The 27218-nt window shown below is 37.3% G+C and overlaps 1 protein-coding gene across 9 annotated transcripts in view; it reads left to right on the top strand.

Moving 5' to 3' along the window:
- Positions 1-27218, top strand: part of LOC123529310 (ELKS/Rab6-interacting/CAST family member 1-like) — a 423378-nt gene that overhangs the window by 44429 nt on the left and 351731 nt on the right. For all 9 annotated transcript variants that reach the window (XM_053521352.1, XM_053521353.1, XM_053521354.1 and 6 more), the window contains 2 exons: positions 9296-9394; positions 19512-19655. In XM_053521352.1, the coding sequence (XP_053377327.1) occupies positions 9296-9394; positions 19512-19655 (243 nt within the window). The remainder of the gene's footprint in view (positions 1-9295; positions 9395-19511; positions 19656-27218) is intronic.

Raw genomic sequence — 27218 nt, forward strand, 5'->3', positions numbered from 1 at the left:
AAAGGACCGAATGAACCACACAGCACCTATCGGTACGAATATATTGTGTAAGGATGCCGTACATATATTGCCGAGTATTAAAGCTAGGGTTTTCATTATAGATCTATACCGAATATCGAAGAACGCGGGACTTACTCTTAGTTTCCATAAATATGAAAAGGAATTACCACGTCAAAAAATGCTAGATCTACATATGTAAATGTCTGCTGGACATGTTAAAATATACAAAGTAACTGTTGCCCTGGAAAGGCATAAATAAAACACGTGCCCGGTCGACTTCGATGTAGTTGTCTTTGTTATTTACAGCACTTGTATTTTATGCAAGAATAGTGCATGTTTCATTTGTTAAACAACATCTGCAGAATCCCTCGGGCCTATAGCTTGGCTTGTACGTGTCATCATACAGATTGTTTCGACTGCAAGGCAGACCAATTTCGCAGACTGACATTTACCGTATATCTTTATATTTTTAGCCCACCATCATCAGATGGTGGGCTATTCAAATCACTCTGCGTCCGTGGTCCATCTGTCATTCCGTCCGTCCGCCCGTCCGTCCGTCCGTTAACAATTTCTCGTTATCGCATCTCCTCAGAAACTACTGGGGGGATTTTGACCAAACTTTGTCAGAATGATGTATTGGTACTCTAGTTTTGTTCCCCTGAAAATCAGACAGGTTCAGCAATTATTGAGTGAGTTATGGCCCTTTGTTTATTTTTATAATTTACATAGATTTATATAGGGAAAAATTTTGAAAATCTTCTTGTCCAAAACCACAGAGCCTAGGGTTTTGATATTTGGTATGAAGCATCATCTAGTGGTCCTCTACCAAGATAGTTCAAGTTATATCCCTGGGGTCAAATATGGCCCTGCCCCGGGGGTCACATGGTTTATATAGACTTATATAGGGAAAAGCTTTGAAAAACCTCTTGTCCAAAACCACAGGGCCTAGGGCTTTGATATTTTGCATGTGACATCATCTAGTGATCTTCTACTAAGATTGTTCAAATTATCCCCCTAGGGTCAAATATGCCCCGCCCTGGGGATCACATGGTTTACATAGACTTATATAGGGAAAAACTTTGAAAATCTTCTTGTCCAAACCACAAAGCCTATAGCATCATCTAGTGGTTCTCTACCAAGTTTGTTCAAATTATCCCCCTAGGGTCAAATATGACCCCGCACTGGGGTTCACATGGTTCATATAGACTTATATAGGGAAAAGCTTTTAAAATCTTCTTGTCAATAACCTACAACATTCAAATTTGGACCACGTGTATGGTTTTGAGTGGCAAGATGAACCTTGACATGAGTTGACCTTGATTTTGACCTAGTGACCTACTTTCACATTTCTGTAGCTACAGCCTTCAAATTTGGACCACATGCATAGTTTTGTGTACCGAAACAAACTTTGACCTTTACATTGACCTAGTGGCCTACTTTCACATTTTTGAAGGTACAGGCTTCAAATTTGGACCACATGCATAGTTCTGTGTACTGAAACAAACTTTGACCTTGACATTGACCTAGTGACCTACTTTCCCATTTTTGAAGGTACAGGCTTTAAATTTGGACCACATGCATAGATTTGTGTTCTGAAGTGTAATTTGACCAAGTGACCTACTTTCACATTTTTCAAGCTACAGCCTTCAAATTTGGACCACTTGCATAGTGTTGTGTACCGAAATAAACTTTGACCTTAAGATTGACCTAGTCACCTACTTTCAAATTTCTCAAACTACAGCCTTCAAACTTGATGCACATGCATAGTTTTGTGTACAAAGAACTTTGTCCTTGAAATTGATCTAGTGACCTCCTTTCACATTTCTCAAGCTACAGCTTTCGAATTGGACCACATGCACAGTGTTGTGTACGGAAATGAAATTTGACCTAGAGCTAGTCAATAAGTCTTGAAATTTGGAACACTCAAAAATGGCACATTGGTGGGCGCTAAGATCACTCTGTGATCTCTTGTTTATGTACATTATCATATAGTTTATTGGCATTATCAGCATGTAAATGTAATCAAACCTGTTACGAAACTTGAAATACAGTCTGGAGTCGATAAATGTTACAATGTATAAATAGTGTAACGTAATTGACCCTGCTATTACTGTTAATTATACCGAGATAATTGGATATTTCAGTCATGTTTATCAATCAACTTTCTATTTTTGGAATAACTTTTCATAAGTAACTTCAGAAACAGAAAATAATAATACATATGATTGTCAAAAGTTTCACACCCTCCTTACTTGTGACAATAATTTTCGACCAAATTTTTTCAAATCTCTCCTGGCAGCAAAACTTGGCCGATAGACAAATTCCGCGAAGAGATATGATGACGTCATAAACTGCCTCACAATCTGTTTTACTACATGTGACAAAATATGCAGATATGAAGGAGAACTCTAGAAGGGGTCGATATATGAAGGGGGTCGACATTAGATCATCAAACATTCAATATTTACAGTATAACCTCCTCTTTCAAGTGAGGGCAATTAAATTTCAAATTAGAAGATGCCCGTGTCTCCCTAGTCCCCCCAATGCATAGTCGTAATAGGCAAGAAGTCAATAGAGATAGGAGCGAAAGACAGACACTAATGTTTGGCTGCAATAGAGATCATCTACTTGGCATGTCCATTCACCCTATGAAGTTACAAAATTTTGGGTCAAATGGTTCTCAAGTAAACCGTGTTCCATGTGCAGGCCCCTATGACCTTGATCTTTGATCAGGTGAGTTCAAAATCTATAGGGGTCATCTAGTCTGCATGTCCAATCATCCTATGAAGTTTCAATATTCTGGGTCAAGTGATTCTCAAGTTATTGATCCAGAAAGAGTTTTTCCATCTTCATTCCTCTGTGACCTTTCCCTTAAGTCAAGTGACCCCAGAACATTTAAGGGTCATCAACTTTGTAATTCCTATCATCTTGATTGAAGGTTCTGGGTCAAATGATTCTAAAGTTATTGGTTGGAAACTGTTTTCAAAGTTCTGGTTCCTGTGACCTTAATTTTTGATCAAGTGATTCAAAAATCAATAGGGGTCATCTACTCTACATGTCCAATCATCCTATGAAGTTTCAACATTCTGGGTCAAGTGGTCCTCAAGTTATTGATCACAAACGGGTTTCCATGTTCAGGCCCCTGTGACATTGACAGGTAATTTTTTATTTATTCTTTTAAAATGAGATCTCATCTTGGTAAAAGCAGACTATGAATATATTAGGCCTAAAAAAAAAATTGTTTGTTTCCGGTATCCCGACCTACCCTAAATTTTTGGCCCGACTCTAAATGTTTTTATGGCCTTAGAGAATATTTTTTTCAACTTTTTAACAAAAAATTGCGAAACTGCACTTTTTATGCTTTAAACATGTTCAGTGATGTTAGAAATCAAGTTACTGATGCTCTAAAGGCATAACCACCTTGTTTGTTTTCATTTTTTGACACAAAAATATTTTCTGAAAAGTCTCCCTTAATAAAAAAAATCCCCCCCCCCACCAAAAAAAGGAAAAACTTCTGACCTACCTACCCCCTAATTTTTTTTTAGCATGTTACCGGGAACGAAGAATTATTTTTTTTAGACCTTATACATAACTTACATAGATAAAAGACACTTCAGAATAGTTCTTAAACTAAAAGCAACCATGAAAGAATATTTACAATGAAATTAAATGTTTCATTCAATTTTAAAACAACCAATACAACTACTACTATCTACAATATCAGCACACATCATGATCTTCGGGTTGCATATAGTCATTTTTCAGCTGTAGATTAATATAACATGCCTTATAATCATGCATGTTTTAGTGTTGTTAAATTTCTTGTCCTTTGGGATCATGGAGTCCATTCAACATATGTGTAATACAGTTCTGCTTAAGACCGCGCTAGGGGGCACATTTCATTACCTCTCATGAACATACTGAATCAAACCGAGTCTGCTTTTCTTCTTTGTTGCATTCTATGCTTCCAAAGGATCTTTTTACGAATATTGTTGTTCAAATTCAACTTAGTTTGAATGATATAAAATGATTCCATTGCAGTCTTCTGAATCTCGCCATTGTATAATTATCCGAGAAGAAATCGTACACCAGAACGTGAATATTTGGGGTGAATGGCAGTGGCTAAGATTACGGTACCGTAATCCTAGCCTCTGATTCTAGGATTACGGAAGTTCCGTATTCCTAGACAACCCTATTAGGATAGGCTAGAATTACGGAAGTATTTAAGAGGCATCAAATGTATGTTAGGACATGCATAAATGATGTTGTAAATTTACTTATTTCACTAAATAAAGCGATTTTTCATGCCTGCCTTATGATTTTGTGTTATTGACCCACCATTTTGGGTTAGTTTAATCTTAACAAACGATTTTTATGGCGGCATACGGAAATATTATAGAATTATCTATGCTTCATATATACATGTACCTGCAATGTTTTCAAAACTGTACAAAATTCTTACTAACATACCATTCCCTGTTGTGTTTGTAGTAGCAACGGAAGTTGGTATTAATGCACACTCTGCAATTTTGCGTATGCACACGCATCAAGTCAACACAAGTAGTCCAGCTTAATAGGATATGGTTATAGTCGACATGTAAAAAGAAAAAATATGTGGTTGCCTGTGATATGTTTCATGTGTATATGATCTATGTTAATTGGCATTTAAGTACACATTTATAAAGACTTCAAGTGTATTTTAGTAGGACTTTTCTTCTACATAGCTTTATATTACGGACGCATAAATAGATGCAAAATGGCGGATCGAACAATAAATAATACGACAGGCATGATAATTCACTATTTTAAGTGAAAAAAGTAAGTTTACAACATCATTTATGCATGTCCTTACATATATTTGATGCCACTTAAATACTTCCATAATCCTAGCTTATCCTCATAGGGTTGTCTAGGAATACTGAACTTCCGTAATCCTAGAATTGGAGGATATTATTACGGTACCGTAATTGTAGCCACTGCCGGGACGAAAACACCACAAATTTACTGGTGATTAAAAGGCTAATTTGTTAAAAATGATCTTTCTTTCGAATTAATTATACCCTTTAATGATATAACAATCACAAACATCAGCTGGAATGTAATATTAAATCAAACCGAAGTGCATACGTTCGTATTTTCGGGAAATAGGTATGAATTTTTCGCCCCCTCCGTCACTGCTGCTTTTATTTTCCTAAGTTGTGCAAATGAAAATTATTTACGTAAATATTATGAAAGGATCGTATCTTTCTCTATGTAAAATAAATAGGATAACACCTCTTCTGCTGATTTCATGCAATATATCTTTTCATAAACCCATTTCTATGCTACAAAGTTCAACGGATACACGTGTGCAATTTTATCCGAAAATAGAATGCACGCCATGCTAGTTAGATGTTTTCTGATCATGTGACCCAAACAAGCTCTTTAGTGTTGTTATAATAATAAAATTTCGATTTACTTTTCTAGCAGGAGCTGAGTTTTAATTCAAAACGTTTACAAAAGACACAAGTTGGTTTTAATACCGATTATAGAATTTTTATAGGTTATTTATAGTTTATTTTGGTCACATGATGAAGAATTGTTTTGGTCATGTGATCAAAGCAAACATGCTCATTTTCATACGCGTTTTTGTTATTAAATATAGATTACGACAAATTTGTACTTAAGCAGTGTATTTTTTGATAAAGTTTAATCTCAGAAGCTTTCTGAAAGTTAAACAGACTTGAATTACGTAAAATTTATGGAGGACATGGAACTACTTGTTCTTTGGTTTCTGATAGAATTTTGACGGTAAATTTATGGTATGGTAAATCTGTGGTCACGCTTTGCTGCCCACAAAAACATGAGGTATGGAATCAAAATTTGCATACCTGCTGGAATCACAGAGTTACAGCAAAACCAAGTGTTAAGACCCTATTAGTCGCCTTTTACAATCATGCAAGGGTAAGGCAGTGGTTCCAATTCTTTTCATATATAGATCTTCCCAGAACCACATGGGGCTAACAATTCATGTATAGTGCAAAAGTGTAATAAAGTTGCACAGAACACGATCAGAAAAGCATTGTCATTAGGGTAAATACACATTATACAAAGGTCAATTTTCAAACACTGTCACATACAACACTGTCTATGAATAAGGATTCCTTCATCTAACAATGACCAAGTACTGCACTGGTAAGATTTATATTCCTGTTTAAATTGTTACACGAACGGTAGTAGAACTTATAAAAATTCTTACCATTTTTCCAATCAGCAGTTTTCAGTATACGATCTAGAGAACAACCTCTATCATAAGCTGCTAAGAAGACACTGATCTAAAAGAATGAGCCTTGAAGATACTAGTATTAATACCGGACAACATCAAAACTGTTTTTAGTTCATCTGATTTTTTGAAAAAAAATGATGAGTTATTGTCATCACTTGAGCGGTTGTCGGCGTCGGCGTCGGCGTTGCCTGGTTAAGTTTTATGTTTAGGTCAGCTTTTCTCCTAAACTATCAAAGCTATTGCTTTGAAACTTGGAATACTTGTTCACCATCATAAGCTGACCCTGTATAGCAAGAAACATAACTCCATCTTGCTTTTTGCAAGATTTATGGCCCCTTTTGTACTTAGAAATATCAGATTTCTTGGTTAAGTTTTATGTTTAGGTCAACTTTTCTCCTAAACTATCAAAGCTTTTGCTTTGAAACTTGGAATACTTGTTCACCATCATAAGCAGACCCTGTACATCAAGAAACATAACTCCATCTTGCTTTTTGCAAGAATTATTGCCCCTTTTGGACTTAGAAAATCAATTTTCTTGGTTAAGTTTTATGTTTAGGTCAGCTTTTATCCTAAACTATCAAAGCTATTCCTTTAAATCTTGCAACACTTGTTCACCATCATAAGCTGACCCTGTACAGCAAGAAACATAACTCCATCCTGCTTTTTGCAAGATTTGTGGCCCCTTTTGGACTTAGAAAATATCAGATTTCTTGGTTAAGTTTTATGTTTAGGTCAACTTTTTCTCCTAAACTATCAAAGCTATTGCTTTAAAACTTGCAACTCTTGTTCGCCATCATAAGCTGACCCTGTACAGCAAGCAACATAACTCCATCCTGCTTTTTGCAATAATTATTGCCCCTTTTGGACTTAGAAAAATCATTTTCTTGGTTGAATATTATGTTTAAGTCAACTTTTCTCATAAACTATCAAAGCTATTGCTTTAAAACTTGCAACAGTTTTTCACCATCATAAGTGGACACTGTACATCAAGAAACATAACTCTATCCTGCTTTTTGCAAGAGTGATGGCCCTTTTTAGACTTAGAAAATCATGGGTAGGACAATATTTCTATTATACAAAAAAAATCAGATGAGCGTCAGCACCCGCAAGGCGGTGCTCTTGTTTAACCATCTGGCTATTGTACTAGTACTTACTGACTTAAACGTTTAATACAAATTTGAACTTTGTAAGTTTTACGAACTCTTTTGGTTCCCTTCAAAAAGAAAAGGAGAGTATGCATAGGACATAATGCTTCGTCAGTATAGTGTTCAATACACAGTTCATGTCTTTTACCCACACTAGAAGTTTTTAATAAATTCGGGAAAGCAAAGATGATGTTATTTTTCTGTACTTTCATGAACTTAATACTCAAAGATTGCAATGCTTGTGCTCAGGGTTTCCATACCTCATGTTTTTATTTTGATGTAAATGAGATGTGGAACCAAATTTGTAGTCCTGTTTGGCGCCATATAACCTATACTGTGTTGGTGCGCCATAAAACTAGGACTGGGACGATTACTCGGTTAATCGGATCCGATTCGATTACTACGTAAAACTGGTTTCAATTTTGCAAAACCGCTAATTGGTCTCAAACATTTAACACCACAAATTGTACTTTATCTTTATGCATTTCTTTGTCCAGCACATATTACCGCGAAAACACATCAACTTGAACATAATCAGTAGTCCCGGATTTGCTTGTCATATATCTAAAATAAAATACAACAAAATATGACTTATTAATAACCACACTGCTTCCAAACGATAAGGTCTATAAGTTACTAATGAAGTCAGTTGCTGAAAGTGCCTTTATACGGTCGTCAGGAAAGAAAATAGCATTTCAAATATGGCAGCCGATTAACCGGTTCGATTCGATTTAATACAAATGATTAACCGGTTTCAAAATTTTGAAATCGTCCCAGCCCTACGTAAAACCAAAATAAATAAAGGAATTGTGTCCAATAAATTTAGTACATTGTGTATAAAGCAAGTAATTCTAATCTTCTACATAATAATAATTCTTTTTAAGTGTTTCGTGTTGCAATTAATTAAGGGTATATAGAGGTTTCATTTTTGCTTTGATTTGAAACAAACTTGCGTAGAATGATTATCTTGATGATTTCTAGGCCTGGATCGAAACTGGGTCATGTCGGGTCAAAAACTAGGTCATCAGGTCAAATCAAAGGAAAAGCTTGTTAACAACCTAGAGGGCACATTTATGACCCTACTTTCATGAAACATGGTCAGAATGTTTATCTTGATGATTTCTAGGCCAATTCGAAACTGGGTCGTACGGGGTCAAAAACTAGGTCACCCGGTCAGATCAAAGGAAAAGCTTGTTAACATTCTTGAGGCCACATTTATGACCCTATCTTTATGAAACTTGGTCAGAATGTTTATCTTGATGATTCCTAGGCTAAGTTTGAAACTGGGTCATATGGGGTCAAAAACTAGGTCACCAGGTCAAATCAAAGGAAAAGCTTGTTAACAACCTAGAGGGCACATTTATGACCCTACTTTCATGAAACTTCGTCAGAATGTTTATCTTGATGATTTCTAGGCCAAGTTCGAAACTGGGTCATACGGGGACAAAAACTAGGTCACCCGGTCAGATCAAAGGAAAAGCTTGTTAACACTCTTTTTCATTTGATGTGCATGAAACTTGTCAGAATGTTTATGTCCAATAAATATCGAATGAATTTTTATCTGGGTCATGTAGGGTCAAAAACTAGGTCACCAGCTCAAATAAAAAAAAAAAGCTTGTTTACACTCAAGAGGCCATGTTTTTTGGTCCAATCTTAATGAAAATTGTTCAGAATATTTGTCTCCATGAAATCACTAGGTAAAACATGTTTACACTGTTATTGTGTGTTACTCAGGTGAGCGACTTAGGGCCATCTTGGCCCTCTTGTTGTTGAATGTGTCTTAATTTGTTCCCTAAATAAATCTCTTGTAGAATAAACAAGAAGTTCAAATGCTTACTTATCATTGACTACCTTTAATGTTAATGCTAGTTAATTTATATTTTAGACCAATAAAAAGTTGATGGAGCAACTTGAACAATGTCAGCTTCAGTTGAAACAGCAACCAGCTAGTACTCACACAATGCAGGCAATAATGGAGGCTAAGGTACAATTATATTCATACCATACAAGTTAATTTTTTATCCCCCGCCGCTGAAATCGGGAGGGTGGTATTGAAATGGCGTTGTCCGTCCGTCCGCAGCCATTTCTCAGTAACTAGCAGGTAGAATTTCATAAAACTTGAATAAACATGAACCAACAAACTGCGATGATGCCCGTCAAGTTTTTTTGATTGGTCAATTTCCCTTAGAGTTATTGCTCTCGATTTAATGAAAAATCCATGCCTGCAGTCATTTCTCAGTAACAAGCTGGTAGAATTTCATGAAACTTGAAATAAATATGAACCAACATACTTTGACGATGTCCATCATTTTGAAGTGCTCAAGGTGAGCTTTTGTGATCGCCCTGTGTCCATCGTCTGCCGTCAGTCGTCCGTTGTCAACAATTTGACTGTTAACACTCTAGAAGCCACAATTTTGGCCTAATCTTAATAAAACTTGGTCAGAATGTTACTCTCAATAAAGTGTTGGACGAGTTAGATATTGGGTCATCTGGGAAGAAAAACTAGGTCACCAGGTCAAATCAAAGGGAAAGCTTGTTAACACTCTAGAGGTCACAATTTTCCCCCAATCTTAATAAAACTTGGTCAGAATGTTACTCTCAATAAAGTCTTGGACGAGTTTGATATTCGATTATCTGGGTTCAAAAACTAGGTCACTGGGTCAAATCAAAGGAAAAGCTTGTTAACACTCTAGAGGTCACAATTTTGACTTAATGGATCTTTGTCAGAATGTTACCCGCAGTAAAATCTTGGACAAGTTTGATATTTGGTCATCTGAGGTTACAAACTAGGTCACCAGGTCAAATAAAAGGAAAAACTTGTTAACACTCTAGAGGTCACAATTTTGGCCAAATCTTAATGAAACTTGGTCAAACTGTTACCCTCAATGAAATCTTAGACAGTTTCAATATTGGGTCATCTGGGGTCAAAAACTAGGTCTCCAGGTGAAATCAAAGGAAAAGCTTGTTAACTTTGTAGAGGCCACATTTATGACTGTATCTTCATGAAACTTGTTCAGAATGTTAATCATGATGATTTCAAAGTCCAGTTTGAATCTGGGTCATGTAGGGTTAAAAACTAGGTCACCAATTCAAATCAGAGGAAAAGCTTGTGAACACTAGAGGCCACATTTATGACCATATCTTAATGAAACTTGGTCAGAATGTTAATCTTGATGATCTATAGGTCAAGTTCAAATCTGGGTCAGGTGGGGTCAAAAACTAGGTCATCAGGTCAAATCAAAGGAAAAGCTTTTTAACACTCTACTAGAGGCCACATTTATGACTGTATCTTCATGAAACTTGGTCAGAATGTTAATCTTGATGATCTTTAGGTCAAGTTCGAATCTGGGTCATATGGGGTCAAAAACTAGGTCACCAGGTCAAATAAAGGAAAAGTTAGTTAACACTTTAGAGGCCACATTTATGACCATTTCTTAACCCTTTCGCTGCTGAGGACCCGATAACGTTATGTACACTGTATTTGCCAAGGCACTTTCCTGGAAATCACCTTAGTTTTGACAGAATAGTTTGGAGGCTTTATTGTTCACAGAAAGTATATAAAACCTATAATTTTTAGAAAGAAAAATAATAAATGCATACAGATGAACAGATCTATTCTTAAAGAAATCTTGTTATACCCCCACAAAACGAAGTTTGGGGAGGTATAAAGGAGTGAGCTTGGCGGTCGGTTGGTCGGTCGGTCGGTCCGTTGGTTTTGCGTGGTTTCTGGATGATAACTCAAGAAAGGCTTGACCAATTTAAATAATTTTTGGTACGCAGGTGTAACATCAGAAAATACAGGTCAAGTTCGAATTTGGGGTCAGTAGGTCAAAGGTCAAGGTCACAGTGACCCTGAACAGTTAAACGGTTTCCAGATGATAACTTGAAAACGCTTGGGCCTAGGATCATAAATTTTGGTGCACAGGTGTAACATCATGAAATGCAGGTCAAGTTCGACTTTGAGGTCTGTTGGTCAAAGGTCAAGGTCACAGGGACTCTGAACAGTTAAATGGTTTCCGGTGGGAGGTATATAGGAGGGAGCTTGGCGGTCGGTTGGTCGGTCCGTCCGTCCGTTGGTTTTGCATGGTTTCCGGATGATAACTCAAGAAAGGCTTGATCCAATTTAAATAATTTTTGGTACACAGGTGAAACATCAGAAAATACAGGTCAAGTTCGACTTTGGGGTCAGTAGGTCAAAGGTCAATGTCACAGTGACCCTGAACAGTTAAACGGTTTCAGGATGATAACTTAGAACGCTTGGGCCTAGGATCATAAATTTTGGTGCACAGGTGTAACATCAGAATGAAGTCAATTCGACTTGGCTAGGTCAAGTAAGGTAAGCTCGAACGTTAAATGTTCAGGATAACTGGACTTGGCCAGGATCATAATTGGTACACAGGTGTCATCATGAAGCGGCATCGATTTGATCGAGCAAGTCAGTCACACGACTGGAACGTTAATTTCCAGATGATAACTTGAGAACGCTTGGGCCTAGGATCATAAATTTTGGTACACAGGTGTAACATCATGAAATACAGGTCAAGTTTTACTTTGAGGTCAGTAGGTCAAAGGTCAAGGTCACAGTGACTTGGAACAGTTAAACGGTTTCCGGATGATAACTTGAGAATGCTTAGGCCTAGGATCATGAAAATTGATAAGGAGGTTGATTATGACTAGCAGATGACCCCTAATGATTGTGAGGTCAGTAGGTCACAGGTCAAGGTCACAGTGACCTGGAACATTTAAACAGTTTCCGGACAATAACTTGAGAATGCTTGGGACTAGGATCAGGAAACTTAATCTGGAGGTTGGTCATGTCAAGCAGATGACCCATATTGGATTTGAGTTCCAAAGGTCATTTAAACCTTTTTTACGGACAATAACTTGAGAACGCTTGGGCGGAGGATCATGAAACTTCATAGGGAGGTTGATCATGACTAGCAGATGACCTCTATTGATTTTATGGTCAGTAGGTCAAAGTTCAAGCAAGTTCAGCTTTGACATTGGCTTAGTTCTGTGACAAGGCCATATTGTGGGGGTATAATTCGTCACTCCTGTGACAACTCTAGTTTTACCTTGAAATACGCTGACGTAAATGTGAGACGGGTATACCAGTCATACATGTAGACAGCGAAAGGGCCTTGATGGGGAAGAATCACCATAAACAGCTATAAATGTGCTTAGTTTGTAAATCTTTATTTAGAAAACAATGCAATATGAAGTACCTAATCTTCTTATCGTATCTTCGGTGTTTAGAGGGAATATTGCAGTTGCTTTGTCTACTATACCCTGCAGCTTAATTGCCGTCCACCATTTTGAAATGTGGAAATTTACCAGTCACTTAGGTCATTGTGGGCTTTCCTATGTACAGTATTCTAAAAATACTACAGCAAACACAGATGGAAAACATTCTTTTAATATGATTGGTTGCTCTGGGATGAATTCATGTGACGTCATTTGAATTGTTTACATGTTAGAATGTTAGGAAATCCCAAGACTGGTAAACCCGTCTTGTAGGCAAATAGGCTGACATAGAAGTGGGACGGGTATACCCGTCCTGTAGGCAGCGAAAGGGTTAATGAAACTATCTTGATGATCTTTAGGTCAGTAGGTCATGTGTGCGATACAGGGCCTTCATGGCCCTCTTGTTTTTTTAATTGGTCAATTTTCCTTAGAGTTATTGCCCTTTAATTGTTTAAAAATTCACAGATTTGTACATAACAAACCAACCAATTGGTAAAATTTCATTAAACTTCTTTCATTCTTTTCCATGAACATTTATTATAAACATGTGAGGTTGTGTACCCACACCTGGTCACCACCTTGCCTTGTTAACACTCTAGAGGTCACAATTTTGGCCCAATCTTAATGAAACTTGGTCAGAATGTTGCCCTCAATAAAATCTTGGACGAGGCTGATATTGGGTTATCTTGGGACAAAAACTAGGTCACTAGGTCATATCAAAGGAAGAGCTTGTTAACACTCCACAGGTCACAATTTTGGCCCAATCTTAATGAAACTTGGTCAGAATGTTACCCTCAATAAAATCTTGGGCGAGTTTGATATTGGGTCATCTGGGGTCAAAAACTAGGTCACTAGGTCTAATCAAAGGAAAAGCTTGTTAACATTGTAGAGGCCACATTTATGACTGCACCTTCATGAATCTTGGTCAGAATGTTAATCTTGATAGTTTCAAGCTCCAATTTGATTCGGGGTCATGTAGGATCAAAACTAGGTCACCAGGTCAAATCAAAGGAAAAGCTAGTTAACACTGTAGAGGCCGCATTTATGACAATATCTTAATGAAACTTGGCCAGAATGTTTATCTTGATGATCTATAGGTCAAGTTCAAATCTGGGTCAGGTGGGCTCAAAAATGAGGTCATTAGGTCAAATCAAAGGAAAAGCTTGTTAATACTCTAGAGGCAACATTTAAAACTGTATTTTCATGAAACTTAGTCAGAATGTTAAACTTGATGATCTTTAGGTCAAGTTGGACTCTTGGTCAGATGGGGTCAAAAACTAGGTCACCAGGTCAAATCAAAGGAAAAGCTAGTTAAGGTTGAGTATTAGGCCTTGAGAAACAAAACTCAAACAACACCAAATCATAGAAAGAAAGAGTTGTTTGACATGAAAATTGAACAGCATGTAAAACATGTATATTACTTTACGAAACAAGTGTTAGTATACTGATATAAACATTGAATTCCGGAAAAGGACTGCCTAAAGGGACTCCACTTCTGGACAGTTAAACGCCTTTAAAAACCCACCATTTTCAATGAACAGTTACATATATTCGTTTTGATGCATTTGCAATAGCGTGCGAGTGGAGAAATTTCGCATAACTAGGTGGAACACAGTTTTCAGCAATTGTTTATCTTTAATTCTTTACAAAATTTAATGGTATTCATTTTCAAAGAGAGACAACTTTTTCCGATTATTTTAAGTACAAATGGCATTCATTTTCAAAGGGGGACCACTTTTTCTGATTATTTTAAGTAATTGTCGAGAAAAAGTTGTTTCCCTTTGAAAATGAATGCCATTTGTAAAGAAATAAAGATACTATCTCGGACAAATTCCATACCCAGCTGGATAGTCACAGCCACTCTTGTGTTATGACCCTTGAATTATTTCAAATGTGAAAATTGACTGTGTCAGCAGTACTTACAGGCCTTCCGACGCTCCTACTTTTTCCTACATTTTCCTACTTTATCCTACTTTTTAGCTCAACAATATGAAGTATATGGAGAGCTATCCTACTCACCCCGGCGTCGGCCTCTTTCCGCGTCCCCATCTTGGTTAAAGTTTTTAGCTTGACTATACAAAGTATGAAGAGCTATCCTGGCGTCAGTGTCCTTCCGCGTCCACACTTTGGTTAAAGTTTGATACACTTTCTCTTTATCTTTGTTATTACTTGATGGATTTACTTCAAACTTAAAGTAGTTGTTCCTCATCATTATCCACATCATATGGCACAAGGGTCATAACTCTGGCACCAATATTTCATGAATTATCCCCCTTTTTCACTTAGAATTTCAGGTTAAAGTTTTGGTGTCACTTTCACATTATCTTAGTCATATGACTTAAGGGCCATAACTTTTGTACCAGTATTTCATGAACTATTTCCCCTTTTTACTTAGAATTTCAGGTTAAAGTTTTGGTGCACTTTCACTCTATCTCAGTTATTACTAAATGGATTTGATTCAAACTGAAAGTAGTTGTGCCACATCATATGACACAAGGTCCATAGCTGTGGTACCAATATTTAATGAATTATCCCCCATTTTACTTAAAATTTCTGGTTAAAGTTTTGTTGCACTTTCACTCTCAGTTTTTATGCCCCCGAAGGGAGGCATATAGTTTTTGAACCATCTGTCAGTCTGTTGGTCTGTCAGTCTGTGCGCAATTTTCGTGTCCGGTCCATATCTTTGTCATCCATGGATGGATTTTCAAATAACTTGGCATGAATGTGTACCACAGTAAGACGACGTGTCGTGCGCAAGAACCAGGTCCGTAGCTCAAAGGTCAAGGTCACACTTAGACGTTAAAGGTCATTTTTCATGATAGTGCATTCGTGTCCGGTCCATATCTTTGTCATGCATGGATGGATTTTCAAATAACTTGGCATGAATGTGTACCACAGTAAGACGACATGTTGCGCGCAAGACCCAGGTCCGTAGCTCAAAGGTCAAGGTCACACTTAGACATTAAAGGTCATATTTCATGATAGTGCATTGATGGGCGTGTCCGGTCCATATCTTTGTCATTCATGCATGGATTTTAAAATTATTGGGCATGAATGTGTACCACAGTAAGACGACATGTCGCGCGCAAGACCCAGGTCCGGAGGTCAAAGGTCCTAAACTCTAACATCGGCCATAACTATTCATTCAAAGTGCCATAGGGGGCATGTGTCATCCTGTGGAGACAGCTCTTGTTACTACATGGATTTGATTGAAACTTAAAATATTTGTTCAACATCATCACTCACATCAAATGACACAAGGGCCATAATTCTTGCACCATTATTCAATGAATTATCCCCCCTTTTTACTTATAATTTCAGGTTAAAGTTTTTATGCACTTTCACGCTAACCCCTTTTACTTAGAAAAGGTAATTTGATTTCAATACTTTACAAATGTGTTCTACCTTATCACCCACATCAATATGACACAAGGTCCATAACTCTGGCACCAATTTTTCATGAATTATGCCCCCTTTTACTTAGAATTAAAGGTTAATTTTGATGCATTTTCACTATAGCTCAGTTATCACAAAATGGACTTGATTCAACATGACACAAGGTGCATCACTCTTGCACCAATATTACATGAATTATACCCCCTTTTTGCTAAGAATTATATTTAAAATTTAATGTTTTGATACGCTTGATCCTTATCTATCTTATTTCTTTATACTGTGACAGCTCTTGTTTTACACTTTCACTTTTTTCTCCTTATCTCTGTAATTACTTGATAGATTTGTTTTAAACTTAAAATTGTTATTCCTCATCATCACCCACATCATCTGGCACAAGGGCCATAACTCTCATGCCAATATTTCATGAATTATCCCCCCTTTTTACTTAGAAATTCAGGTTAAAGTTTTGATGCACTTTCACCCTATCTCAAATATTACTAAATGCATTTGATTCAAACTGAAAGTAGTTGTTCCTTATCATCTCCCACATCATATGACACAAGGTTCATAACTCTGGTACGAATATTTAATGAATTATCCCCCACTTTTACTTAGAATTTCTGGTTAAAGTGTTGATGCACTTTCACCGTATCTCAGTTACTACTAAATGGATTTGATTCAAACTTAAAACAGTTGTTCAACATCATCCTTCACATCATATGACACAAGAGTCATAACTCTTGCACCAGTATTTCATGAATTATCTGCCCTTTTCACTTAGAATTTCAATTTACCCTTTAAACTTGATCAAAAGCAAGGTCTAAAAGCAACAATCTTCCTCAGACTTAGGCCAGTTTGGACCTATTGTTCATACATGTATTCAAGGTCATTTTATAGTCAAGGTAAAGTGAGCGACCTAGGGCCACAATGGCCCTCTGGTTTTTGCATAGATGGATACCGGTACACACTAAACTTGCATGAATATTTGGTATTAAAAGACAAAGTGTCCTCTCCAAGATCCTGATCCCAAGATCAAATGTCATGGTCATAGGGATCTTTTAAGCTCATCTGAACCGAAGGTTTAGGATGAGCTATTAGTATAGTGGATGGTCCGTTGTGCGTCATCCAGCATCCACATTTTTACTTAAACATCTTCTCCTCTGAAACTACTGGTCAGAATAACACCAAATTTGGTCTGTAGCATCCTGGTGAGGTCCTCTATCAAGTTTGTTCAAATGGAGGCATTTGGCCCCTTTTAGGGGCCACTAGAGCTAAAAATAGAAAAACCTTTAAACAACTACTACTCATGAACCCCTTAATGGATCTTCATCAAACTTGGTCTGTAGCATCATTATAAGGTCCTCGCGTGTTCAAATGGGAGCACTAGATACCTTTAAACGACTTCTTCTCATGAACTGCTTGATGGATCTTCATCACACTTGGTCTGTAGCATTGTTAGATGTTCCTCTCCCAAGTTTATTCAAATGGGGGCACTTGGTCCCTTTCAGGGGTAGCTAGAGCTAAAAATAGAAATACGTTTAAACGACTTCTTATCATGAACCGCTTGATTGAACCTCATCAAACTTGGTCTGTAGCAGCATTATAAATATTATGGTCCTCTCCAAAGTTAATTCAAATGGGGGCATATGGCCCTTTTTAGGGGCTGATAGAGCTAAAAATAGAAATATCTTTAAACGACCTCTTCTCATGAATTGTTTGATGGATTTTCATCAAACTAGGTTTGTAGCATCATTATAAGGTCCTTTCTAGGGGCTGTTGGGGCAAAAAATAGAAATACCTTGAAACAACTTCTTCTCATGAACTGCTTGATGGATCTTCATCAAACTTGGTCTGAAGCATCATTATATGGTCCTCTCCCAAGTTTGTTCAAATGTGGACACTTGGCCCCTTTCAGGGGCCGCTAGAGCTAAAAAGCGAAATACTTTAAAAAGTCTTTTTAGCTCACCTGAGCCAAAGGCTCATGGTGAGCTTTTGTGACCGCTCAATGTCCGTTGTCCGTCCGTCAACAATTTTCTAAAAAAATCTTCTTCTTGAAAACCACTGGGCAGAATTACGCCAAACTTCGCAGGAATGATCCTTGGGTGGCTCCCTTTCAAAATTGTTCAAAGAATTGAATTCCATGCCATGGCAACAGAAAGGAAAAACTTAAAAAATCTTCTTATCCAAGACTGCAAGTCCTAGAGCCTTGATATTTCGCATGTGACATCATCTAATGATCCTCTATAAAATTGTTCAAATTATGCCCCTGGGGTGAAAAAAGGCCCCGCCCGGGGGTCCCAAGTTTTGCATAGACTTATATAGAAAAAAACTTTAAAAATCTTCTTGTCTAAAACCACAAGACCTAGGCCTTACATATTTGGTATGTAGCATTGCCTTGTGGTCCTCTACCAAATTTGTTCAAATCATTACCCTGGAATGAAAAGAGGCCCTGTCCTGGGGGGTCTCAAGTTTTATATAGACTTATATAGGCAATTTTCAAAAAAATCTTCTTGTCTGAAACTGCAAGGCCTAGGCTTTTGATATTTTGTATGTTGCATTACCAAAATTGTACAAATTATTACCCTGGGATGAAAAGAGGCCCTGCCCTGGGGGGTCTCAGGTATTTATTTTTGATTAAAAAATCGTCTTGTCCTAAAGTTCAAGGCCTAGGCCTTTGATATTTGGTGTGTAGCATTGCCTAGTGGATCTCTTACAAGATTGTTCAAATAATACCCCTGGGATGAAAAGAGCCCCCACCCTTGGGGTCACTGTTATACGAGTTAAATAGGAAAAAATACTTAAAAATTATTAGATCATAGTTCCTAGACTGTTTAGTTATAATTACCTGATGATCCCAAGTGATTAGGGGTCACCTGACTGTGACCTTGACCTACTGACCTACTTTCTTGTTTTTTAAGATACAACCTTGAAATTTGGGTGACATGTACAGTTCAGCACACAGATCTTAAAACTGACTTTCAGTGACCATGAATGTGACCTACTGACCTACTTTCTTTATATTTTAGGATCAGTTTGTCATTTGAATCATGTAGCTCATATTACTCAGGTGAGCGATTCAGGGTCATCATGACCCTCTTGTTTAATTTAAAAGTTAAAAAAAAAAAATTAATTCTTTTTTAAATTTAATACTTTGTCACAAGCAAGATCTAATTAGGTGAAAGTCAGCCTCAGATGAGCGACTTAGGCCCACTTGGGCCTCATGTTTGTTATACACCCTGTAATTAAAGCTTAGTATGGTGTGTTTATTATTTATCTTTGATTATGACAGAACACACTGAATCATGTTTGCAAATAAATATCTTAAATTTTCTTAACAAATATTTATATCTTTTTAGAAGAATTGCCAGAAAAAGTAGTAAAACCTTAGTTTGAGTCAGTATATTTTCAAACAAAAGTATTTTAATAGTAATCTGTACATTGTGTCACATTGAAACTTTTAGGATTCCAGAATATTAGCATTGGAGAAAGAACTTGAAAGTTTAGAAGATAATTTACATCGTCTTGGTGAAGAGGGAGGTCAGGACAAAGAAACAAGCCTCAAGAAAGAGATGTTACCCACCAAGGAAAAGGCTCTGAAATCTGAAGTATTGCTTTTTTAGTTTGTCGGAAAATTTTCTTCTTTTTGCTCAATGAAGACCTGTTCAGAGGTATGAAGAAAGAAAATTTCCAAAAGTGGGTTAAGGGATTTAATGAAACATAATTATGCATCATCAATAAAATACTTGTACAATTGCACAACAGCATACAATAAAAAACTTAATGCAGTATTAGGATGATCTCAAGCATTGTTACAATATAAGGGTTGCTACAAATATTACATTTGCGGGAACTGATTTGTGGAGTTATTCCCCATGATTATCTTAAGTTGTTTCCTTCAGAAACTGTGTTGTCTCAATAATGTCTCTATAAGGTAGGTCTGCACATATATAATTATATAGATGTTTTCTTTAATGTAGTATTTGATTAAACCCTGATTTTTCAAAAGTTTAGAACATACTAAAAAATTTTGGCAAATAATCGGATCTTATGCTTGATTTTTTAGCTCACCTGAGCACGAAGTGCTCAAGATGAGCTTTTGTGATCGCCCTGTGTCTGTCATCAGTCGTCCGTCCGTCATCCGTCGTCAACAATTTGACTGTTAACACTCTAGAGGTCACAATTTTGGCCTAATCTTAATGAAACTTGGTCAGAATATTACCCTCATAAAAATCTTGGACAAGTTCGATATTGGGTCACCTGGGGTCAAAAACTAGGTCACCAGGTAAAATCAAAGGAAAAGCTTGTTAACACTCTAGAGGTCACAATTTTGGCCCAATCTTAATGAAACTTGGTCAGAATGTTACCCTCAATAAAATCTTGGATGAATTTGATATTGGGTCATCTGGGGTCAAAAACTAGGTCACCGGGTCAAATCAAAAGAAAAGCTTGTTAACACTCTAGAGGTCACAATTTTGGCCCAATCTTAATGAAACTTGGTCAGAATGTTACCCTTAATAAAATGTTGGATGAGTTCAATATTGGGTCATCTGGGTTCAAAAACTAGGTCACCAGGTCAAATCAAAGGAAAAGCTTGTTAACACTGTAGAGGCCATTTTTAGCTCATCTGATTTTTTGAAAAAAAATGATGAGTTATTGTCATCACTTGAGCGGTTGTCGGCGTCGGCGTCGGCGTCTGCGTCGGCGTTGCCTGGTTAAGTTTTATGTTTAGGTCAGCTTTTCTCCTAAACTATCAAAGCTATTGCTTTGAAACTTGGAATACTTGTTCACCATCATAAGCTGACCCTGTACATCAAGAAACATAACTCCATCTTGCTTTTTGCAAGATTTATGGCCCCTTTTGGACTTAGAAAATATCAGATTTCTTGGTTAAGTTTTATGTTTAGGTCAACTTTTCTCCTAAACTAACAAAGCTATTGCTTTGAAACTTGGAATACTTGTTCACCATCATAAGCAGACCCTGTACATCAAGAAACATAACTCCATCTTGCTTTTTGCAAGATTTATTGCCCCTTTTGGACTTAGAAAATCAGTTTTCTTGGTTAAGTTTTATGTTTAGGTCAGCTTTTATCCTAAACTATCAAAGCTATTGCTTTAAAACTTGCAACACTTGTTCACCATCAAAAGTTGACCCTGTACAGCAAGAAACATAACTCCATCCTGCTTTTTGCAAGATTTATGGCCCCTTTTGGACTTACAAAATATCAGATTTCTTGGTTAAGTTTTATGTTTAGGTCAACTTTTTCTTTTAAACTATCAAAACAATATTTCTATTACACAAAAAAAATCAGATGAGTGTCAGCACCCGCAAGGCGGTGCTCTTGTTATAACTGTATCTTCATGAAACCTGGTCAGAATGTTACTCATGATGATCTCAAAGTCCACTTTGAATCTGGGTCATGTAAGGTCAAAACCTAGGTCACCAGGTCAAATCAAAGGAAAAGCTAGTTAACTTTCTAGAGGCCACATTTATGACCATATCTTAATGAAACTTGGTCAGAATGTTAGTTTTGATGATCTATAGGTCAAATACACAAATCTGGGTCAGGTGGGGTCAGAAACTAGGTCACCGGGTCAAATCAAACGAAAAGCTTGTTAACACTCTAGAGGCCACATTTATGACTATATCTTTATGAAACTTAGAATGTTAATCTTGATGATCTTTAGGTCAAGTTCGAATCTGGGTCATGTGGGATCAAAAACTAGGTCACCGGGTCAAATCAAAACAAAAGCTTTTCAACCCTGTAGAGGCCACATTTATGATAGTATCTTCATGAAACATGGTCAGAATGTTACTAATGATGATCTGAAAGTCCAGTTTGAATCAGGGTCATGTAGGGTCAAAAACTAGGTCACCAGGTCAAATCAAAGGAAAAGCTAGTTAACACTCTAGAGGCCACATTTATGACCGTATCTTTATGAAACTTGGTCAGAATGTTAATCTTGATGATCTATAGGTCATATTCAAATCTGGGTAAGGTGGGGTCAAAAACAAGGACACCGGGTCAAATCAAAGGATAAGCTTGTTAACACTCTAGAGGCCACATTTATGACTGTATCTTTATGAAACTTGGTCAGAATGTTAATCTTGATGATCTTTAGGTCAAGTTCGAATCTGGGTCATGTGGGGTCAAGAACTAGGTCACCGGGTCAAATCAAAGGAAAAGGTTGTTAACACTCTAGAGGCCACATTTATGACTATATCTTCATGAAACTTGGTCAGAATGTTAATCTTGATGATCTTTAGGACCTTTTCAAATCTGGGTCATGTAGGGTCAAAAACTAGGTCACCGGGTCAAATCAAAGGAAAAGCATGTTAACACTGTAGAGGCCACATTTATGACTATATGTTCATGAAACTTGGTCAGAATGTTACTCATGATGACCTTTAAGTCTAGTTTGAATTGGGTCATATAGGGTCAAAAACTAGGTCACCAGGTCAAATCAATGGAAAAGCTAGTTAACACTCTAGAGGCCTCATTTATGACCATATCTTAATGAAACATGGTCAGATTGTTAATCTTGATGATGTATAGGTCAAGTTTGAATCTGGGTCATATGGGTTCAAAAACTAGGTCACCAGGTCAAATCAAAGGAAAAGCTAGTTAACACTTTAGAGGCCACATTTATGACCATATCTTAATGAAACTTGGTCAGCATGTTAATCTTGCTGATCTTTAGGACAAATTCTAATCTGGATCAGGTGGGGTCAAAAACTAGGTCACCAGGCCAAATCAAAGGATATCTCTATGAAACTTAAGCAGAATGTTTGTCTTGATGAACTCAATCTTAATTAAACTTGGTCAGAATGTTACTCTCAATAAAATCTTGGACAAGTTAGATATTGAATCATCTTAGGTCAAAAACTAGGTCACCAGGTCAAATCAAAGGAAGAGCTTGTTAACGCTATAGAGGCCACATTCATGGCTATATCTCTATGAAACAGAATGTTTGTCTTGAAGACCTCTAGGTCAGCTTCGAATCTGGATCATGTGGGATCAAAAACAAGGTGACCAGGTCAAAAAATCAAAGAAAAAACTTGTTAACACTCTAGAGGTCACATTTATGATTGTATCTTCATGAATCTTGATGATCTTTAGGTCAAGTTCGAAACTAGGTCACTAAGTCAAATCAAAGGAAAAGCTAGTTAACTCTCTAGAGACCACAATTATGACCGTATCTTAATGAAACTGGGTCAGAATGTTGATCTTAATGACCTAAAGGTCAAGTTCCAGTCTGGGTCAATTGGGGTCAAAAACTAGGTCACCAGGTCAAATCAAAGGTAAAGTTTGTTAACATTCTAGAGGCCACATTTATGATTGTATCTTCATGAAACTTTTTCAGAATGTTAATCTTTATGATCTTTATGTCAAGTTTGAATCTGGGTTATATGGGGTCAAAAACTGGGTCACTAGGTCAAATCAAAGGAAAAGCTAGTTAACACTTTAGAGGCCACATTTATGACCATATCTTAATGAAACTTGGTCAGCATGTTAATCTTGCTGATCTGATCTTTAGGTCCATAGGTCAGGTGAGCGATGTTTTTAGAATTACGTCCCTTTGTTGTTACTATAAATAGATTATATTGTAACTTAATTATTACTGGCGGTAGGGGAAATCAAGACCAGTTTTCTGTGGTACAACATGCATGTTACACCCAATTTTCAGGAGCATTTTGACCTATCTCTTCCTGGTAAAGAGTTTCTTGAGGACTTATTATATAGGTTTTTTGTTTCTTTTTTTTTAATGATTAATTTCCCTTTCTTGTTACTATAAATAACTTCTGACACCTTTTTTGATAATCAGCCAAAAAATGTCATATGAAAACAACTGTAGGGTTTTATATATATAAATTTTAATCCAAGTGTTTTGTTATAACATATTGTATATAGTACAATATTGTTTATACATCATTGATAGATATCAGTTCATTATGTTATACTGCAATAGATAAAATAAGGTGCCTTCCAGTAGAGGACTTTGTATTGCATGACAATACTTCATTCACTTGTTATAACAGTCTCTATCTGTAGACAAGAGTACATAACTCTGTCAAGTATCTTGGCTGAATTATTACCCTTATTGGACTTGGAAATTGATTCAGTTTTCGCACAAGTGCATGTTTTGTCAAAACCATTTGACATGTGGCTTTGAAACTTTGGACACTAGTTCATTTCATGATCTTCATCTGTTATTAAGGTATATAACTATGTGAAAGATATTTGGCTGAATTTTGGCCCTTTTTATAAGCCCGTCTCTGAAAGAGTGGGGTGTATTATGTGAACACTCGTGGCAGGCGGGTGGGCAGCGGTCGTGTCCAAAAGCATGTCCGCTCTGTAAGTTGGACAGTTTTCATCTGATCTTCACCAGACTTGCTGACAATGTTTGTGGGCATAATATCTCGGCCAAGTTCGATAACCAGCCAAGTCACCCCAGGCACTCTTGGGTAATGGCCATTGAATTACTAGAAAAACTGCAAATTTAGCCTTGTCTGCTCTTTAAGTTGAACAGTTTTCATCTGATCTTCACCAAACTTGCTGACAATGTTTGTGGGCATAATATATTGGCCAAGGTCGATAACAAGTCAATCGCCCCAGGCACTCTTGGATTATGGCCCTTGATTTATTTAGATGGGGGTATTTTGTGACAGTCTGGCACTTTTATTATGTCTCCTACCACACAGTGGTGTGGCAGACATACTGATTTACTGCTGTAAGTGTGTGTTTCTGTCTGTGTGTCTGTCTGTCACAAATCTTGTCCGCACTCTAAGTTGAACAGTTTTCATACGATCTTCACCAAACTTGAACAAAATGTGTTTGACCATAAATCCTCAGCTAAGTTTGATAAATAGCCAGATCGGCCTAGGCACTTCGGAATTATGGCCCATGAATTACCAAAAATCGGCCTTTTTACTCTTGTCTGTGCTCTAAGTCGAATATTTCTCATTTGATCTTCAGCAAACTTGAACAAAATGTGTTTGACCATAAGTCCTCAGCCAAGTTTGATAACTAGCCAAATCGGCCCAGGCACTTCGGAATTATGGCCCTTGAATTACTGAAAATCAGCCTTTTTACTTTTGTCCGTGCTCTAAGTCAAACAGTTCTCATCCGCTCTTCACCAGACTTGAACAAAATTTGTTTGACCATAAGTCCTTGGCCAAGTTCAATAACTAGCCAAATCAGCACAGGCACTTCCGAATTATGGCCCTTGAATTACCAAATTCGGCCTTTTTAGCCCACCATCATTCAAATCACTCTGCATCTGTGGTCCGTCGTCCTTCCATCTGTCCTTCCGTCCGTTTACAATTTCTCGTTATCGCATCTCCTCAGAAACTACTGGGCAGATTTTGACCAAACTTTGTCAGAATGATGTATTAGTACCCTAGTTGTGTCCCCCAGAAAATCAGACTGGTTCAACAATTTTTGAGTGAGTTATGGCCCTTTGTTAGCCCACCATCATCAGATGGTAGGCTTTTAAAATCACTCTGCGTCCGTGGTCCGTCCGTCTGTCATTCCGTCCGTCCGTTAACAATTTCTCGTTATCGCATCTCCGCAGAAACTACAGGGGGGATTTTGACCAAACTTAGTCAGAATGATGTATTGGTACCCTAGTTGTGTCCCCCTGAAAATCAGACTGGTTCAACAATTGTTTAGTGAGTTATGGTCTGTGATCTCTTGTTTATTTTTATAATTTATATAGGGAAAAACTTTGAAAATCTTCTTGTCCAAAATCACAGAGCCTAGGGCTTTGATATTTGGTATGTAGCATCATCTAGTGGTCCTCTACCAAGATAATTCAAATTATTTCCCTGGGGTCAAATATGGCCCCGCCCCGGGGGTCACATAGTTTATATAGACATATATAGGGGAAAACTTTGAAAAACCTCTTGTCTTGTCCAAAACCACAGTGCCTAGGGCTTTAATATTTTGTATGTGACATCATCTAGTGGTCTTCTACTAAGATTGTTCAAATTATTCCCCTAGGGACAAATATTGCCCCGCCCTGGGTGTCACATGGTTTACATAGAATTATATAGGGAAAAACTTTGAAAATCTTCTTGTCCAAACCACAAAGCCTAGGGCTTTGATATTTGTAATGTAGCATCATCTAGTGGTTCTCTACCAAGCTTGTTCAAATTGTCCCCCTAGGGTCAAATATGGCCCCGCCCCGGGGGTCACATGGTTCATATAGACTTATATAGGGAAAAGCTTTTAAAATCTTCTTGTCAATTACCTTCAACATTCAAATTTGGACCACATGTATATTTTTGAGTGGCAAGATGAACCTTGACATGAGTTGACCTTGATTTTGACCTCATGACCTACTTTCACATTTCTGTAGCTGCAGCCTTCAAATTTCGACCACATTCATAGTTTTGTGCACCGAAAAAATCTTTGACCTTGACATTGACCTAGTGACCTACTTTCACATTTTTGAAGGTACAGGCTTCAAATTTAGACTACATGCATAGTTTTGTGTTCAGAAATGAAATTTGACCTTGATTTTGACCTAGTGACCTACTTTCACATTTCTCAAGCTACAGCCTTCAAATTTGGACCACATGCATAGTTTTGTGCACTGAAAAAAACTTTGACCTTGACATTGACCTAGTGACCTATTTCACATTTTTGAAGGTACAAGCTTCAAATTTGGACCACATGCATAGTTTTGTGTTCCAAAATGAAATTTGACCTTGATTTTGACCTGGTGACCTATTTTCACATTTATCAAGCTACAGCCTTCAAATTTGGACCACATGCATAGTTTTGTATACCGAAATGAAGTTTGATCTTGAGATAGACCTAGTGACCTACTTTCAAATTTCTGAACCTACATGCTTCAAATTTGGACCACATGCATATTTTTTATGCCCCCCCCCCCCCCCCCCCCCCCCCCCCCATGAGTGGTGGGGGCATATAGATTTGGTCTTATCCGTGCGTCCGTCCGTGTGTCGGAACGCTCATACGATTGGTACCTTAGGTGGTAGGAGGTGTGGCCTAGGACAATAGAAATCCTGTGTATTCATTCCGTAACCACTTAATTCTTTTGTTCCTTAAGTGGTCATTCTGTTGTTTTCAAACAATGGAATGACCACCTAATACATGAATTGTATGGCCATCGTATGGCCATCCGCACCTCCTATTTTTCAT

The sequence above is a fragment of the Mercenaria mercenaria genome, chromosome 13 (assembly GCF_021730395.1).
Source record: "Mercenaria mercenaria strain notata chromosome 13, MADL_Memer_1, whole genome shotgun sequence".
NCBI lineage: Eukaryota > Metazoa > Mollusca > Bivalvia > Venerida > Veneridae > Mercenaria > Mercenaria mercenaria.